Source organism: Patiria miniata, unplaced genomic scaffold (genome assembly GCF_015706575.1).
Source record: "Patiria miniata isolate m_02_andy unplaced genomic scaffold, ASM1570657v1 HiC_scaffold_17, whole genome shotgun sequence".
Lineage (NCBI taxonomy): Eukaryota > Metazoa > Echinodermata > Asteroidea > Valvatida > Asterinidae > Patiria > Patiria miniata.
The window spans coordinates 7,982,053-8,000,034 of record NW_024037055.1 but is presented as its reverse complement, the minus strand read 5'-3'; the positions used below and the strand labels follow the sequence as shown (position 1 = coordinate 8,000,034).

General features: G+C 40.5%; 1 protein-coding gene across 6 annotated transcripts; it reads right to left on the bottom strand.

Annotated features, from left to right (window-relative positions):
• Positions 1–4,097: 4,097 nt before the first annotated feature.
• On the bottom strand, positions 4,098–17,840 carry LOC119723721 (transcription initiation factor TFIID subunit 6-like). Of its 6 annotated transcripts, none has more exons than XM_038194524.1 (14): positions 17,716–17,840; positions 16,543–16,705; positions 15,978–16,064; positions 13,281–13,434; positions 12,711–12,767; positions 11,631–11,830; positions 10,292–10,357; positions 9,317–9,496; positions 7,652–7,776; positions 6,654–6,786; positions 5,795–5,920; positions 5,470–5,655; positions 4,969–5,187; positions 4,098–4,820 (listed from the first exon to the last, which is right to left on the bottom strand). In XM_038194524.1, the coding sequence occupies exons 1-14, from the start codon at positions 17,724–17,726 to the stop codon at positions 4,485–4,487; spliced, it is 2,043 nt and encodes a 680-aa protein (XP_038050452.1). In that variant the 5' UTR covers positions 17,727–17,840; the 3' UTR covers positions 4,098–4,484. The 6 variants fall into 6 exon arrangements, with proteins under 6 accessions (XP_038050452.1, XP_038050453.1, XP_038050456.1 ...); XM_038194525.1 differs by having other exon boundaries at positions 4,975–5,187; XM_038194528.1 differs by having other exon boundaries at positions 17,724–17,839.
• Positions 17,841–17,982: the final 142 nt, after the last annotated feature.

Sequence of the window (17,982 nt, the reverse complement as noted above, 5' to 3'; positions counted from 1 at the left end):
TTCCACCAATCAAATGACAAGGATATGTATGTCGGTTATATAATGTTAAAAGTTGAGTTAAGGGTACACTCGTATTGTGTAAATTCACAATGATTGTTTATGAGCAGGACAAACAAAAAGGCGTGTTATGTGACTGTGTGGAGTTTATGGAGAAGTTGATGATTCTTGTATGAGTATGCTGTAATTATATGCAAATTTATGTAACGTTACATAAAAACCATTGTTTTGCCGATTTTCTTTTTCTTGACCAAATGTTGGCTGGGCCATACATTTGTCACAAAGGTCTGTACTTTTATGGTGTATTTTGTGACTCCAAACTATACACACGTATCGTAACTTGTATTTTGAAACCTGTTTACTTGTAAGTTTTGTTTTCTTTCTTGCCATAGTAAGTTGTATAGCCTGTATATATTTTTAAGGAATACGAACTTGGTGAAATGTATGTAGTGGGGATTTTGTTGTTGTTTCGAAGAGAGAAAGTATTTGTTTTATTGTTATTTTGCTTAACAAGTTTACTGCTGTGCAGGGGTATATGTTGAAAAACCTGTGTTTATGTTTATTTTTTTTGGAATTATATGAGAAGTGGGTCCTAAATTCAAAAATGTTTGGTTTTATAAAATGATGCAAGTATAGATGAAACAAATATAGCTCGAGCTTCCTGTTATTATTCGTACCTTTATTAAAATTGTGACATTACGAGTTCTTGGAAGTATTAAAATACTTTGATTACAGATCAAACTGTTTTTTGAAGCAGTGTGACAGGGTTAAAGTTGCGATGGGAGGTACACGAATTTCGGAAAGAAAAAGCTGGTTTCTTGTATATTATGATCTAAGATGTCTGACCTGTGAAGTTTAAACATTTTCTTTGTTTGAATTTTTTTTAACCAGGGTATATGTTAACCACGCATAATAATCTGAAATTAGAAAGTTAGCTTTATACAAATAATGAGGCTGACAAATAAATAAAAAAATAAAATAAGGACAAATTAAGAACAAATGAAGGGCTGTTTAGCCTGTCGGAAATGTTGTCTTAAATTCTTTCTCTGCAAGGTTTATTAATACAAATACATTGAACAATTTGTGTAAACGATAAAAGCGTTGTTTATGTTGATGTTCAGTCAACTGTTAAATACTGCTTTAGTCAAGCTGTGTACATATTTCTGTAAAAAGAACAAAAAACAAAACCATGTACATAAATTCTATTATTAACCCTTGCACTTTATATATATTATACACTCTTCAACGTTTTTTTTTTTCTGCAATAAACAAAAAGAATTTAACTTTTGAAGAAAATTGTTGTGGTAGTTTTCCTTTTGTTTAAAGACTCTTTAGCCAATTTTGACTAAAAATGTAAGGCTAACCCCTTACATTTTTTTTTCATTTTTGGCCAAAAAAAAATTAAGGTAAAATTGCTCAAATTTGTTTTGTTTTTTCCTCCAAAAATGGATGATTTTTGCCCAAATCTTCAAAATTGCGCGTGTTGGAGTATTGATTGATGTTCCTCTTGCATCCAGATGAATTTCTGCCTCATTTTGAGAAAAGTCAATTTTTGGCCAATTTTGACTAAAAATGTAAGGCTAACCCCTTACATTTTTGGCCAAAAAATGAAATCGCTGGAAAGTTGCTGGAAAGATGCCTCAAGGGCCCTAGAACGCATTCCAAATCGATTTCTGGACAGATATGCTATTAAAGGGAAAATTCCGTCGAAAATGTAAGGTTAAATTGCTCAAATTTGTTTTGTTTTTGCCTCCAAAAATTGATGATTTTGCCCAAATCGTCAATATTGCGCGTTGGAGTATTGATTGATGTTCCTCTTGCATCCAGATGAATTTCTGCCTCGTTTTGAGAAAAGTCAATTTTTGGCCAATTTTGACTAAAAATGTAAGGCTAACCCCTTACATTTTTTTTCATTTTTGGCCAAAAAATGAAATCGCTGGAAAGTTGCTGGACAGATGCCTCAAGGGCCCTAGAACGCATTCCAAATCGATTTCTGGACAGATATGCTATTAAAGGGAAAATTCCGTCGAAAATTTAAGGTTAAATTGCTCAAATTTGTTTGTTTTTTTTTCTCCAAAAATGGATGATTTTTGTCCAAATCTTCAAAATTGCGTGTGTTGGAGTATTGATTGATGTTCCTCTTGCACCCAGATGAATTTCTGCCTCGTTTTGAGAAAAGTCAATTTTTGGCCAATTTTGACTAAAAATGTAAGGCTAACCCCTTACATTTTTTTTTTCATTTTTGGCCGAAAAATGAAATCGCTGGAAAGTTGCTGGAAAGATGCCTCAAGGGCCCTAGAACGCATTCCAAATCGATTTCTGGACAGATATGCTATTAAAGGGAAAATTCAGTCGAAAATTTAAGGTTAAATTGCTCAAATTTGTTTGTTTTTTTTCTCCAAAAATGGATGATTTTTGCCCAAATCTTCAATATTGCGCATTGGAGTATTGATTGATCATTCCTCTCGCATAGATGAATTTCTGCCTCGTTTTGAGAAAAGTCAATTTTTGGCCAATTTTGACTAAAAATGTAAGGCTAACCCCTTACATTTTTTTTTCATTTTTGGCCAAAAAATGAAATCGCTGGAAAGTTGCTGGAAAGATGCCTCAAGGGCCCTAGAACGCATTCCAAATCGATTTCTGGACAGATATGCTATTAAAGGGAAAATTCCGTCGAAAATTTAAGGTTAAATTGCTCAAATTTGTTTGTTTTTTTTCTCCAAAAATGGATGATTTTTGCCCAAATCTTCAATATTGCGCATTGGAGTATTGATTGATGTTCCTCTTGCATCCCGATGAATTTCTGCCTCGTTTTGAGAAAAGTCAATTTTTGGCCAATTTTGACTAAAAGTGTAAGGCTAACCCCTTACATTTTTTTTTCATTTTTGGCCAAAAAATGAAATCGCTGGAAAGTTGCTGGAAAGATGCCTCAAGGGCCCTAGAACGCATTCCAAATCGATTTCTGGACAGATATGCTATTAAAGGGAAAATTCCGTCGAAAATTTAAGGTTAAATTGCTCAAATTTGTTTGTTTTTTTTCTCCAAAAATTGATGATTTTTGCCCAAATCTTCAATATTGCGCGTTGGGAGTATTGATTGATGTTCCTCTTGCATCCAGATGAATTTCTGCCTCGTTTTGAGAAAAGTCAATTTTTGGCCAATTTTGACTAAAAATGTAAGGCTAACCCCTTACATTTTTTTTCATTTTTGGCCAAAAAATGAAATCGCTGGAAAGTTGCTGGACAGATGCCTTAAGGGCCCTTGAACGCAGATATACTATTAGAGGGTAATTCCGTCGAAAATTTAAGGTAAAATTGCTCAAATTTGTTTTTTTTCCTCCAAAAATTGATGATTTAGCACAAATCCTAAACATTGTGCCTGTAAGAGTATTGATTGATCATTCCTCTCGCATAGATGAATTTCTGCCTCGTTTTGAGAAAAGTCAATTTTTGGCCAATTTTGACTTACATTTTTTTTCATTTTTGACCAAAAAATGAAATCGCTGGAAAGTTGCTGGACAGATACCTTAAGGGCCCTTGAACGCATTCCATATCAATTTCTGGACAGATGTGTTATTAAAGGGAAAATTCCGTCAAAAATGTAAGGTAAAATTGCTGAACAAATTTGTTTTTTTTTCTCAAAAAATGGTGATTTTTGCCCAAATCTTAAAAATTTTGCGAGCTGGAGTATTGATTGATGTTCCTTTTGCATCCAGATGAATTTCTGCGTCGTTTTGAGAAAAGTCAATTTTTGGCAAATTTTGACTGAAAATTAAGGCTAACCCCTTACATTTCTTTCAATTTTGGCCAAAAAAGGAAAACGCTTGAAAGTTGCTTCATAGATGCTTTAAGGGCCCTAGAACGCAGATATACCTTTAAAGGGAAAATTCCGTAGAAAATTTAAGGTAAAATTGCTCAAATTTGTTTTGTTTTTTCCTCCAAAAATGGATGATTTTTGCCCAAATCTTCAAAATTGCGCGTGTTGGAGTATTGATTGATGTTCCTCTTGCATCCAGATGAATTTCTGCCTCGTTTTGAGAAAAGTCAATTTTTGGCCAATTTTGACTAAAAATGTAAGGCTAACCCCTTGCATTTGCTTCAATTTTAGCCAAAAAATTAAATTGCAGGAAAGTTGCTGGAAAGATGCCTCAAGGGCCCTAGAATGCATTCCAAATCGATTCTTGGACAGATATACTACTAAAGGATAATTCTAGGCTTTGTGCACAAACAAGAGAGGGCGCTTTTGGTCACTTTTGAGAGCTCCAGTTGGTTGACACTGCACGTGCTGGTTTGCGCACATATGGCGTGAAGTACACATGAAATTCTATTTCAAACGTGCGCACAGCCATAGCGTTTTTGAGTGCGCTTCAGGCGTTGTCGGCAATGCGTTTCAATGTCTCTCTTAGCGGTCTCCCCCAACTCTCTCTTTCGTACCGTTGAGGGGGTACTTAGGCACGAAGCCCATACGATGATTCCTGTACCCTGTTGTCAATGATTGCCGTCACCGCTAGGCTCTCTTTTTACTTCCATCTCTGTGCTTAACGGTGACTGCATGCTGGCTGCGTGCACCAGTGACATCAGTGACTCCGACGCCCCCGATGCCGTGGGAGACTCCGCCTTCACGGTGGGATTTTCAACTTTGACCTTGACCGGGGGCTGCTGGGAAGGCCTGGTGATGATGGTAGTGGCCTGGGTGACGACGACAATCTTCTGAGTGGAAGTGATGGGCAACGTGGTGGGTCCGTATTTCGGAGTTGGTTTCTGTCCGCCAATCACACGCACTACTGCTGGTTGCGATGTGGGCGAGGTGACTGTAGTTGTGGTCTGGGGGTAGAAAAATAAACGAGGGGAAATCACTAAACAAAGAACGATCGAAATATTGATGAAATGGGGCAAATTCATCGTTCTGCTAACTGTGTGACTCGAACCCACAACCTCCAATGGTGAAAAAACTTGAAGAAAAAATCCCTACTTGTACCGGAGAGACAATGCTTGAACCTCTGGAGCTAGGGGTCGTCACTATGACGATCTTCTGTTGACCCGACCCGGAGGCCGAAGAGGAGGGGCCAGCAGGGGCAGAGGTCAAACGCTGGAAGCTGGGCCGTGTGATGAAGGTAGGGGTGCGAGGGGGACCACCCAGGGGGGTGGTAGGGGTGCGCGGACCCAGGCCTATGGTGCTGAACGACCGCCCCTGGGGAAGATAGGAAAAGAAAGTCAATATTCAAGTTTGAAAATTTAGAAAGCACAGAAGTTTTCTAAGCATAGAAATAACTTACTTAACAAAAACAGGTTACCAGCCAAAATGTCATTAATATACACAGCTTGTAACTGGTGCTCAGCTAATAACTGCTTAACACAAGAAATTTTCTCCTAAGACGCTCCAGGAAATTGTCCCCTGGTAAAGCCATAATAAGCAGAGCAAAATTACATATAAAAGTTATAATTTCCAAGAAGCAGGAAGTTGGTTGCTCACCTGTGAGAGATTGATTGTTGGCCGGACCTGGGAGGATGAAGTCTGGGTACCAGATGACGCGGGCTGCGTTCGCAGCTTGATCACCTGTGTGAATAGCGCGGTACCCAGGAAGCCAAACTCGCTTTTGTAGGCATCAAGCTCATCCGGTGTGGAGCGTGTCTGCTTGAGATATGGGGCACAATGTTTCTGGAAAAAAAAGGGGAAAAAATGAAAATGTCAAATATGAAACACGTGATTTTGACAGTTGCGAACTTGAATCATTTCCAATTTATGGCTGGTTCGTGACTAATTCTGGACAATCATTTGCAAGTTATGTTCCTCCTACCAGCACCAGCTGCAAGAGATGATCGGTAGCGTTCTTGTCCACATTGCTGATGATGGGGGACTCGGAGGCAAGTCTAACCCTGTCGCTGATGGAAGTCAACTTGCCTAGCACCATGGTCTTGAGAATCTGGAATGGGCAAAAGATTAGAAGGATTACCATGGCAAATTGAAGGACGAGTTTGCTGTGATGTGGGACATGTTTTTTTTTTAACACCCTCAAGGACCTATAACACCCCTGGATTTGCCAAGAGTTCCATGCCACCCTCAGCAGGGCCTAAGGTGCTTGCCTCTCAACGTGTGGTCCGGGTTCAATTTCCGACTCGGTTCATAAGTGAGTAGAGTTGTTCGTTGGTTCTCTCCTGTGCCAGGAGGCTTTTTCTGCAGGTTCTCCAGTTAACCTCCCTCCGCAAAAAGCAACAGTTTCAATCCGGCTGTGCGCCGTGGTACGACACAGGTCGTATGGGCTTCGTGCGCCGATGAAAGAGGGCGCCCTTTTACCTAGCAATGACGTCCCATGGGCGGGACATTTCGCTGGTTGACGCGCACCGTTCCGTGTGTGGGACGCACGTACACCAGGGGATTTGTACTATGTACACACGCAGTGGCCGCGCTTCGCGGCAAATGAATTGCAGTCAGGCAAGATGGCGTCGGTCGGTCACCCCAAACTGTACTTTCTTTGCCGGTGAGGGGGTGCTTGTAAACTGAGCGGATAGCAGCTGCCTAGGATGCCTTTACATGCCTTTGGTTCGACCAAGTTGTAGCTGCATCCTTCGGCATTTAACTTCTGTTTTTGTAAGGATGATTAGCCCTCCCCCCCCCGAAAAGTAATATATATAAAAAAACCCTCATTTTCTACTGACCTCTGTGCCTAACTCGCAGAGTCCTGACAATGCCCCGTACACGGCGGCCATTGTTGACTTCTCATCACACAGACACTGGTCAAAAGTCTTAGAGATGCGTAGCTGCAGGTTGTTAGTGGTAGTACTAAACTTCCTGGAACAGAAAAAAAAAAAAACCTGATAACCTGAGAACATTGATATTTACACAAGCCATGTAAGTAACTTACCAAATATAAAATGAATATACTGTCAGAAACGTTGAGTTTCCCGATTTTTTTCCAGAACCTCATAAACTCACAAAAGAGATTTGTCACATGGTGCAATCACAAACTTAATCTTAATAACAGACATTGGAAAAGCGCCCTCTATTGAAGGACAATATCGCATGGTGACTGATTAAAGTTTACTATTAGGTCACACCGATATTGACAATGTAAATCTGTGATGACAACATGATTGAGCAAACTAGGTGGGAGCGTAGCATCAAAAGTAGTGCCCATAAGAATGATTTTACAAATTCAAAAACACAAAACCGCAGTGGAATATGGAAACTCGGATAAAATCCACCCATACTGGAATTTGTATCCTTGTGGAGACTTTTCTTTGTTCGCGTGTAGTAAAGTTTTCGAGTTTGAAATTGTAGTTTCAAAATGCTCTTATTTTAACCAGAATTAATTTCCTTGGCTAAAATTCGAACTTAATATCCCTTTTCTAAAACTCTTCCATTTGCGACATACATACCTTGGAAATTCCTAGTTTTTGAGTAAAATCCATATATCTATTTTGTGAAAACCTTGTGGAGATGTATTCATCTATAGAAATTGGCCTGTTGAGACGTATACAATCTTTTGCTCCCCATTGTGTGCATGTCTCCAGAGGGCACGGTGTATCAGATCACCCTTTCTGTTAACACACAGCCAACTCAACCCAGACTACAGACATGGAGTCAATCGGATTGTAATATCTGATTATGCCATCTTGGACTACTTTCCAGACTTCAACTCCAATCTTGATCTTACTTGCAGATGCTGGACATGAGTCTGGAGGCAAAGTCTCGCAGTGCCCAGTGATTTTCCACGTCTGGTCTCAGGCACAGCTGCTTGCTGACAATGCATGTCATGACTGCCGGCACCAGTTCATGAAGCTGCAAAAAAAATAGTCGTTAGGGTTAACGAGACTGCTGACAAACAGACAGAGACTTTCAGAGTGTTTCAGAAAGGTAGCAAAACAGTGTCATGGACCAACAAACAAATCGACAAGCAGCTAAAAATACTGCTGACAAACAGACAGACAGTTTAAAGTATTTCAGAAAGAGAGCAAAACAGCATCACGGACCAACAAACAAAACAAGCAGCTGAAAATACTGCTGCAAACAGACAGACACTTTAGAGTGTTACAGCAAGACAGCCAAACATTGTCGCGGACCAACAAACTAAAGGAAAAACAGCTGACAATACTGCTGACAAACAGTCAGACACTTTAAAGTGTGTCAGAAAGATAGCAAAACAGTGTCGCCGACCAACAAAATAATGGACAAACAGCTGAAAATACTGCTGACAAACAGACAGACACTTTAGAGTGTTTCAGAAGATAGCAAAACAGTGTCGCGGACCAACAAACAAATCGACAAACAGCTGAAAATACAGCTGATAAACAGACAGACACTTTAGAGTGTTACAGAAAGATAGCAAAACAGTGTCACGGACCAACAAACGAAACAACAAGCAGCTGAAAATACTGCCGCAAAGAGACAGACACTTTAGAGTGTGTCAGAAAGATAGCAAAACAATGTCGTTGACCAACAAACAAATCGACAAGCAGCTGAAAATACTGCTGCAAACAGACAGACACTTTAGAGTGTTTCAGAAGATAGCAAAACAGTGTCGCGGACCAACAAACAAATCGACAAACAGCTGAAAATACAGCTGATAAACAGACAGACACTTTAGAGTGTTACAGAAAGATAGCAAAACAGTGTCACGGACCAACAAACGAAACAACAAGCAGCTGAAAATACTGCCGCAAAGAGACAGACACTTTAGAGTGTGTCAGAAAGATAGCAAAACAATGTCGTTGACCAACAAACAAATCGACAAGCAGCTGAAAATACTGCTGCAAACAGACAGACACTTTAGAGTGTTACAGAAAGATAGCCAAACATTGTTGCGGACCAACATACTAATGGACAAGCAGCTGACAAAACAGCTGATAAACAGACATACACTTTAGAGTGTTTCAGAAAGATAGCCAAACACTGTCGCGGACCAACAAACCAATGGACAAGCAGCTGGCAATACTGCTGACAAACAGACACTTTAGAGTGTTACAGAAAGATAGCCAAACATTGTCGCGGACCAACAAACTAATGGACAAGCAGCTGACAATACTGCTGACAAACAGACAGACACTTAAGAGTGTTTCAGAAGATAGCAAAACAGTGTCGCGGACCAACAAACAAATCGACAAACAGCTGAAAATACAGCTGATAAACAGACAGACACTTTAGACTGTTTCAGAAAGATAGCAAAACTGCATCACAGACCGACAGACAAATGGACAAACAGCTGGCAATTTGAGCGTTTTGCAAAGACAAACAAACAATGTCACAGACTAACTAACAAACATCCACACCCACAAACAACAATCCAGAGAGCCGGACAGACTGACAGTTTTTTCCTGCTTACATATTTCTCCAAGTACAGCGTGCTGTTGTCCATCAGAGCTTTGACCATTCTCATCAGGTAGATGAGCAGCACCAAGTTGCTCTGCACAACGTTGACTTTGACTCCCTCCGAGATGAAGGTGCTGAACCGAGGAAGCATCTGGTAGAGACCAGGGTCGCTGGTCAGACTGTTCAGAGCTTCCTGGAATAGAAAAAGAGGAAACAAAACGGGAACGACATTAGGGCTGGTAATATTTTCTACAATTAACAGGGGTGTGAGTGACCACTGATAAAAATAGCTGAAAACAGCTGGAAAAGGTGTAAAAAAGCTGAAGTTTGGAAATCTCCTATACTTTTGTACACAGCAAGTGAGGGGAAAAAGCTGAAATCCAAAACAAAAAAAGCTGAAATCAGCTAAAAAGCTGAGATTTCACACCCCTGAATTAAAGAAATTAGCATGGTGGGTCAAAACGGTGATCTTGAGCAATAGACCTTTATCGTGCGCCGCCATTTCAGTCATGTTCCCTGTATCCAATAACAGTACTGAAGGATAATGTTTTTTGTCCAAAAAGGAACCAGACTATTTCTCCTTCCAGCCTCCCTTTGATTACGTTGATTTGAATGGGGAAAAAAATCAAGATGGCCGCAACATGATAATGGTCTATGAAGGAGTGACCTCACAGGCAAGCACTCTTTCATGAACACAGAGGTTGCTCTTTCGTATTGACGCTTATGGGGATAAGGGTTTTTCGGTCGTGTTTAAATCTTCATTTTCTTCTGTGTTTAAATGAGTACACACACATTTCAAAAGAAAAAAAACGGCGAGTATGAATGAGGGCACAATACACATACAAGAATCTTGGGTTTTAGTTGAGTAAACAGATATGAAGTGTAATACAGAAGAATAGTTTTGGCCATTTTTTAAAGGTTCCCCTGGCCTAATCTACAGAATCTCTACCCAAGCTTTTGCAGCCTTTTTGATAAGAAAACCACTTACAGCTCTTCTGGTTTCTGACGACCCCACGCAGGCCTCTGTGATCTCCTTGTAGTACAACTGCTGCTCCTGTAGGGCAAACAGGACAAAAACACAGAAACACAAACTAGTTTACGCAGTCCACTAAGACGGGAAACCGGTGGTGGAAAACAACAGTAGTAAACAACATTCTTCCTTAAAATTGTTTACAAAATAGTGCAACTTCTAGGTTTTTTAAAGTTTAAACCTAACTTACCTGAATCCATCAAAATCCACACCCCTGTTTTTGGAGGATTTCAGCGGATTCACGATACCTCCATATTGAAAAAGTTGGGGGGTTTTGATTGATTCAGGACAGTAAGCCTAGTGGTACTGTAAGATTTTGATGGATTCAGGATATCTCCATATTGAGCAGTTGGCGGACTTTGATGGATTCAGGATCTCAACAGATTTACTCCCGGCTAACTGGTGGATTCTGATGGACTCACTGGCCACCGACATATTTTTGCATGGCAAAATTGATGATTCGGGATACTTTCTAGTAAAAATACCCATGGGGTTAGGGTTAAAACGAAAATACTAAGCCATCAACAAAATATTTTACTTGCCTTCAACTTCTCTTAAAAAAAATAAAATTAGGTCTATAACCAATATGCGAGGAGATTCCTTACTAACAATCTGCTTACAATCTTCGCTCGTACCCCCCGCCCTGCAAACAGGACCCTGGGATACTCTGATGAATTCACACTCTTATTGGTTGGATTTTGCGTGACCAGTGACCTGCGCGTCATCAAGGTCATGACTCTGCAAGGTTTGAAACGGCCATTAAGACTGATTCATTACTCTTTTATTCCAGTTTAGAGATGTTTTTTTCTCGTTCAAGAGCATAACAATGTAGGGAATTCTGTCAAACTTATCTGTGTTGTAAATTTACAATTCCTGTCACTCGCTCAGGCTCCGTTTCGAATCAGGAACGGTCGGATTGCATTATGCGACACTCAAAATTGTGTCCACATGGTTCGCAATGAAACAGAAATCACATCCGATGTGGAATGTGCGCAATTCTATGGGAAGTTTTCGGATAGCATTTGCGCACATTGTCTAACTGCGGTCTTGAACAGCTGCAGCCAGATGCTTCATACATAGGTCATAGGTCACTTCCTTCACAAGATTCTGTGAAGCTCATCAGAGTATCCCAGCTTCCTGTTTGCAGGGCGGGGGTACGAGTGAACTTATAATCTGCCTCACCAATTTTGGATAAAGTCTAGTTAGCAGGAAAAACAAATAAATAACCACCGTAACTAAATCCGAGGATATCCAAAGTCATTTGGATTTTGTTCTGTGTAAATGGAGAGATACTAACCACAGACAGCTCATGGGTGACCACAGGTTTGAGCTTAATAGCCTCAGCCACCAGGGCCCCTTTCCCTTTGAGGCCCGGGGGCGCAGCCTTGCCCCCCTCCTCCCCGGGCTTGCCACCCGCTGCCCCAAGCTGGTCTTTAAAGGATGGCTTCTTGGGTACCAGGGTCTCGGTGGCTTCAGATTTCTGCTGACCTCGGCCCACTTCAAAAGAATACAAGGCCACAACAAACGAAACAAATTTATCAATGGCTGTTTTCTACAATTCCTCACTGAAGAAAAAAAAAAATCCAAAAAATCACAATGGCACATACTGTATCACATTTGCTGACTGAGATAATTTGATGTATGGACTTTAAAGGGAATATACAACATTTGCAAACATCGAAAAACAAAACTACCATTTTTTTACGAAACACCTTACTAGGATGTTGGTAAATGACAGTCTAAAGCATCCTGAAAAATTATGGCACCAGGTGTGAAGTCATTTTCAAGAAAAGTAGTATTTTGTATAAATTTCCAACAGTGGTCGGCCGACCACCGTTGGAAAAACCTAACTATTTTCCAACTACTGCTCCAATTTTACCTTTTTTTTTCAGTCCAAATTTTGTTTGCTATTGGTTACATGTTCATGAACGGGTGCAGGCCAGCTAAACTGGTTCCCTTACCTTACAATTTTCTGGCAGTTATAAATTGATCCATTTTATCTTAAGTGGAGTCAGGGAACCAGACTACTTGAACGTTTTTGTTTTCTTGCTTTTTCCAGCATTTTCGAACACAAAATTTCAAACATGTCAGTGTAACAATATTTGATCTATTATACTAACCCCTCAAATAGTTCATTTCCGAAAATTACAGCAAAAGCCAATGATGTACATTCCCTTTAACCATAGAGCAATTTGACAAAACTGTACAATTTCTCCCAAATCATTGTTTTAGGGAAAGATCATTCAAGTTGGCCCTATTCATTGAACTTAATAATATGACCCTCGGATATCCTCTTGGAAGAAAAAATATGTATAAGAGATTGCTTGTGGAAAAAAATTCAAGATAGTTAGAGGGCCTAAACAAATATTTTACTAACCTGGTGGAGGGTTTTCGGGAATGGCTGGCTGGATGCCCTCAATGCTTAACCAATGAGCTGCAGAAGAAATGAGGAAAGAATTTCCGTTTAATTAACCATAACTCCCCAGGCATTGTTGCTAGGATGCAACCTCAATCCTGCAAAATCCTCCAACTGCCACCACGTAAAAATTGCATACAGCCTCAATCCTGCAAAATCCTCCGTTCTTTCTTGAATGAAGTCCTTGGAGGGGTGACCACTGCCTCAATCCTGCAAAATCCTCCAGCAATAACTGTCAATGCGTTGAGGCAGAGCCAGTGACGTCCTGGAGCAGTATGGAGGATTTCAAGTGCATGTATAATCTAGGCTGACATTTATACACGACTGAGCATTATTAAACACAAGGTCCTGCCCAAGATCTTGACACAGTGCATCATCCAAAATCAGCCACACACTTTTGCCATATAGCCTCAATCCTGCAAAATCCTCCATTTTGCAAAGAGTATTTTGGAGGATTTGGGAAGGTTAGGGTAATAATAAAGTTCAACTCAAAATTCACAAACCAATAAAAAAGGAAAGACATTTACAAACCTTTGAGGCTGACGTCCAGAGGAACCTTGGGCAAGGGGGTGCCGATGATATCCGATAACTCCACTTCTTTCTCCTCAATGAAATGTAACTCTCGACCGCCTCCGCTTGCAAATCGGAAGGGGATAAACTCAGGCGTGTTGAATCCATATAAAGGCTGAAAAAAAACCAAAAAAAAAAAAAACCGAGCCATTTCTATCAATTAACCCCGACATACCAGAATGTAAGCCTGTTCGATATCCATTTATTTTTAAATCGGCAAATCGTGAAAAAAATATCGGATATCGCGATATTATCGTGATGACGTCATTTTTCCATTCATGGAACAATGGAAAACCCCCCCCCCCCCAAAAAAAAAAAAACCTGACCGAAGTCACGATCCACTGCCGTGAAAAAGACCCAACATGTCCTGAACAAAATCGTCAAGTTTATTTGACTAGAGTCTCATTTACTTTGCCAATTTAGGTAGAAAACAAATTCCATCAAACATCGAAAACAAAATTACCTTGAAATGTTGGATAAAAATGTGCAAATAGAAATCCATATCGAGGAAAGAACGAAGCACTAGCACGCAATTGCACGCCGCATTGACATGATCCCCACGTGCACTCATAGTACAGCCCACACCATTGCGGCAAGGGTGTGCTTCATTGAAAACAATTTACCAGTATTTCCATCTTTTCAGAATTACAAATAATATTTTTTTAATGGAGTCCGAAATATTTCCTGGTTCAGAAAAAGTTCTTCATCGTTACAGACTAACAAAATATTTTTTTTTCTAAAGATTTTTTTCGAAAAACGATGTTAACTCCAAAATGAGGGTGAAGCACCCCTTAACAAAAATTAATGGATCAGTCCAATTTCTTTTGACGTATTTTCTGTTCTGTGAACGAAATAAAAGGCACGACTGAACAGTTGGTTTTCGACGTTTTTTGTTGCTGAAAATATGAACAGATTTCATAAGTTTGGGACAGTTTTGGCACTAAGCAAGTGCCCAGGCACAACCACGGAAGAGAAGGAACGAGTCAGGAAAATACGTGCAGGAAAATTTGATCTAGTATGCCTGCGCGGAGTCGTCCCAGCCCAGCGGCAATTTTTTTTTCTCTCCCAAACGCGTACGCAATACGCTATGGCGTTTTGGACTATACTTTTCTAAAAACATGAGAAGAAAATAAAAAAAAGAAATATATGAAATTCGGGCTTCATTTCCCTTTTTAATAAAATCCTCCCAAGCCTCATGTTAGATTATAATAATAAAAAAAAAATCATCTGCAATACTGTGATTCGAACCCGCAACCTCGCGGTATAAAACTCAATGTATTATCGACCGAGCTGTCACATTGCTCGCTTCAAAAGTGGAAAACTAATAAATATATAATGCCCACGTATCATAAAAGTATCGTAGAGGGCGCTTTACGTGCGTATGCGGATGTCGTTTGGTGCTGGAAAAAGAAAATTTGCGGGCTCGGCGTGGTCTGCTCTAGTCTATGTAATAGACGCTCGTTAATAGACGCTCGTTGAAGACGAGTTCGTACGGAGCACACGGCTCGCTCCGTAGAACGGGTGATACTCAGACTAGGTCTCCTCTAGCTGCGTGCCGAAACGAAACAGTACATGCACTTCTCAACGTCGTAATCTACAATTCAAGCACATGTATTTGTGGTGTTTTGTCTGTACAACTTCACATTTCCGTCAAAACAAAACAGGCACCGTATTTTCTTTGCAAAACGTCAGAGACTTTGTTTCCCTTCGGTTAACTCCACGCACGTGATTACGATTTTGGCACTTGGTATGTAGGGTGAAATTTTGCTCTTTGTACTGCATGCACCACGTGCAGTGTGGAAGACGCAAAATCCAATACGCGTGACGTTAGTCAGTTGGTTCCGCCCCTGAATAGGTAAGACCTCGCGGTACATACAATGCGGTAACAGTGAATTTGTGGTTTGCGGTTTTTCATGGGAGCGCTTTAGCGACGGTTTGAAACTGTGAGGGATTGACTTTGGTTACAAAAGCGGTACCTCAAAAGACTATCGCGGTATTTTTCGGCATATCGAATTTCACGATGAGCCGATTTTTTTTTATGAGATCGATACGATTTCCGATATGAAAATTTAATCGAAATATCGTGAAATATCGTCTTACCGAACAGGCTTGCCAGAATCCATCAAAATCCACACCCATGTTATGGAGGATTTCGGCGGATTCAGGATACCTCCATATTGAAAAAGTTGCGGGATTTTGATGGATTCAGGACAGTAAGCCTAGCGGTACTGCAGGATTTGGATGGATTCAGGATACCTCCATATTGAGCAGTTGGGGGACTTTTGATGGATTCAGGATCTCAACAGTGTAACTCCTTGGCAATAGTTTGGCGTGTACGAGGTATATGTACTACACTGATGGATTCTGATGGACTCACTGGTGGATTCTGATGGACTCAGGACACCAACATTTTTTTTTGTATAACAAAATTGGTGAATTTTAGCGGATTCAGGACACTTTCTAGTAAAAGTGCTCAACTGGTTAGGGCTAAAACTGTTCAGCTGCCAAGGATTTGAAGGGCCACATTAGATGTGCAACAGGAAGCAACACTGGACAGTTTTGAGCGATTTATAAACATGTGGAGTGCAACAGAGAGTGGCACAGGGTCCATCTGTTATTTTGTGACAATGTCAACATTTCAAATTATGCAACTCGTACCTCAACATTTTGAACCTTTAGTGCGTTGTCAAAGTCAGCTGTTGACAGTTTCTTTCTCTTGCTCTGTCTGGCAAACTTCCCCGACTCCTGTAGAATAAATGTAATCAATAAACCTTTCAAAGCCCCATGTTATTTCAGGCCTTCGGAAAAGTTTTGAATACCCAACAAAGTGTAGGTCAAGGTGTGTTGGTACCCACGTAAGTTTGCTTCCAAACCCGAGTTAAAGAACAATCTATTTTTTTAAAATTTTAACTGGGTAGCCCATTCAGCAGAATCCACTGGTCTCCCATGGGGCCCAGTAAAGAGAAGACCAATGAGAAGAAATTACAGTTTTAGACGTTGGAGGAAAACCCCAGAATATTCTGGGGAAAACCAACGGAATCAAGTAGGGACTGAAAACCCAATCCACATATTGGCCCAGGCAGGAATCGAACCCAGGTCACAGCGGTGGAATGCGAGGAAAGGGCTGCTACGCCAACCCGATTCCCCAAAATCAATATTCCAGAACGTACAGAGAGACAGTCCAGTACCAAGGCCCCATATGTGGGGATGATTTCTTTCTTACCTGAATGAGATTCTTGAGTCTGAAGGAGACCTCCTCGGCCAGAATGAGAGCCGCTTCATCAGGGAGGTGAGACACACCGGTGGACTCGGCAATGACTTTGACTGACTCTTGGGCCAGGCTGGCCTTTGGTTTCTTATGAGGCTTGGCCGCCATACTTGACTGTCTTGAATTTGTGTTTAGAACAGGTTCAACAGGAATTCAATTCATGAGTAAAATTTTATAAATAATAAAAAAACCCAACCTTTTTCTTCTTAAGACCGAGTCTTACTCTTACTTCTTAGTCAATTCAAGGCTTAGGCTTAGGATTACACTCTAGAAAATTCAATTTCAACTGGATCTCCTTAAGATAGCCCCATAAATGTGGCCTATTTACTGGACTGCCTCCGTAAACATAGGCCACACGTCCACATGTACAAAAATCGTGTCGACGGAGCCAAATTTTGATTTTCACATTTAGGCTTAGTTTGTAGGTTTTTTTTGCTTTAGAAGCATACTCACCCTCTTTATAGGCTAATCAGAAAGTGCTGCCTTTTTCAGATGTATATTTTTCGTGAAATTTCCAGATTCATTTTTACACGTTTGCGTATCAAAATTTCAACATGAAATTTCACAAAAATTAGACATCTGAAAAAGGCAGCACTTTCTGATTAGCCTGTAAAGAGGGTGAGTATGCTTCTAAAGCAAAAAAACCCTACAAAGTAAGCCTAAATGTGAAAATCAAAATTTGGCTCCGTCGACACGATTTTTGTACATGTGGATGTGTGGCCTATGTTTACGGAGGCAGTCCAGTAAATAGGCCACATTTATGGGGCTATCCTTAAGAGTGCCCTCACTTTGGACAGGTTTTTGTTGGTTACGTGACAAAAAAGTACACTTAAAGTTATTATAGACCCTAAAAATAGTAGGTCTGCCTTCTTGCAAGTGACATATCTGTGCCACAGCACTGGCAGTGACACACTGAGGGCGCTCTCCACTCCAGTCATGCCAGTCCCAGGTACCTTCTGTGATGTGCATGATATGAAGCTCCCAGTCCCAGTCTGACATGTATGAGAAGTCGGTTTGCACCTGCAGCAAACGGTTTCTAATTCTCTCTCTTTTTGAAAAAATATACATCTGTAAGAACAACAACTCATCCCCCATACCAATGTGGCAATAACCTTACAAGTAAAATACCTTTTTACCATTTACTTACGCCACCAGTTCTTCACTTTTTGTCCTAGCGCGCCGCCATAGCAATTACACGATATTTTCCGTGATTTAATGACGTCAGGGAATACGACCCATTGATGGCAGCAATCTTTCTCCAATTATACGTGGAAATGTTCCGCGACGGATGGAGCACCAGACTCAATCAATTAACTGGTTAAGTCTATTATTCGCATGGGGGTCGCTTTAATTCTAGGTCAATCGTTATATTGTTCCTAGTTCAAATTCGGAAAC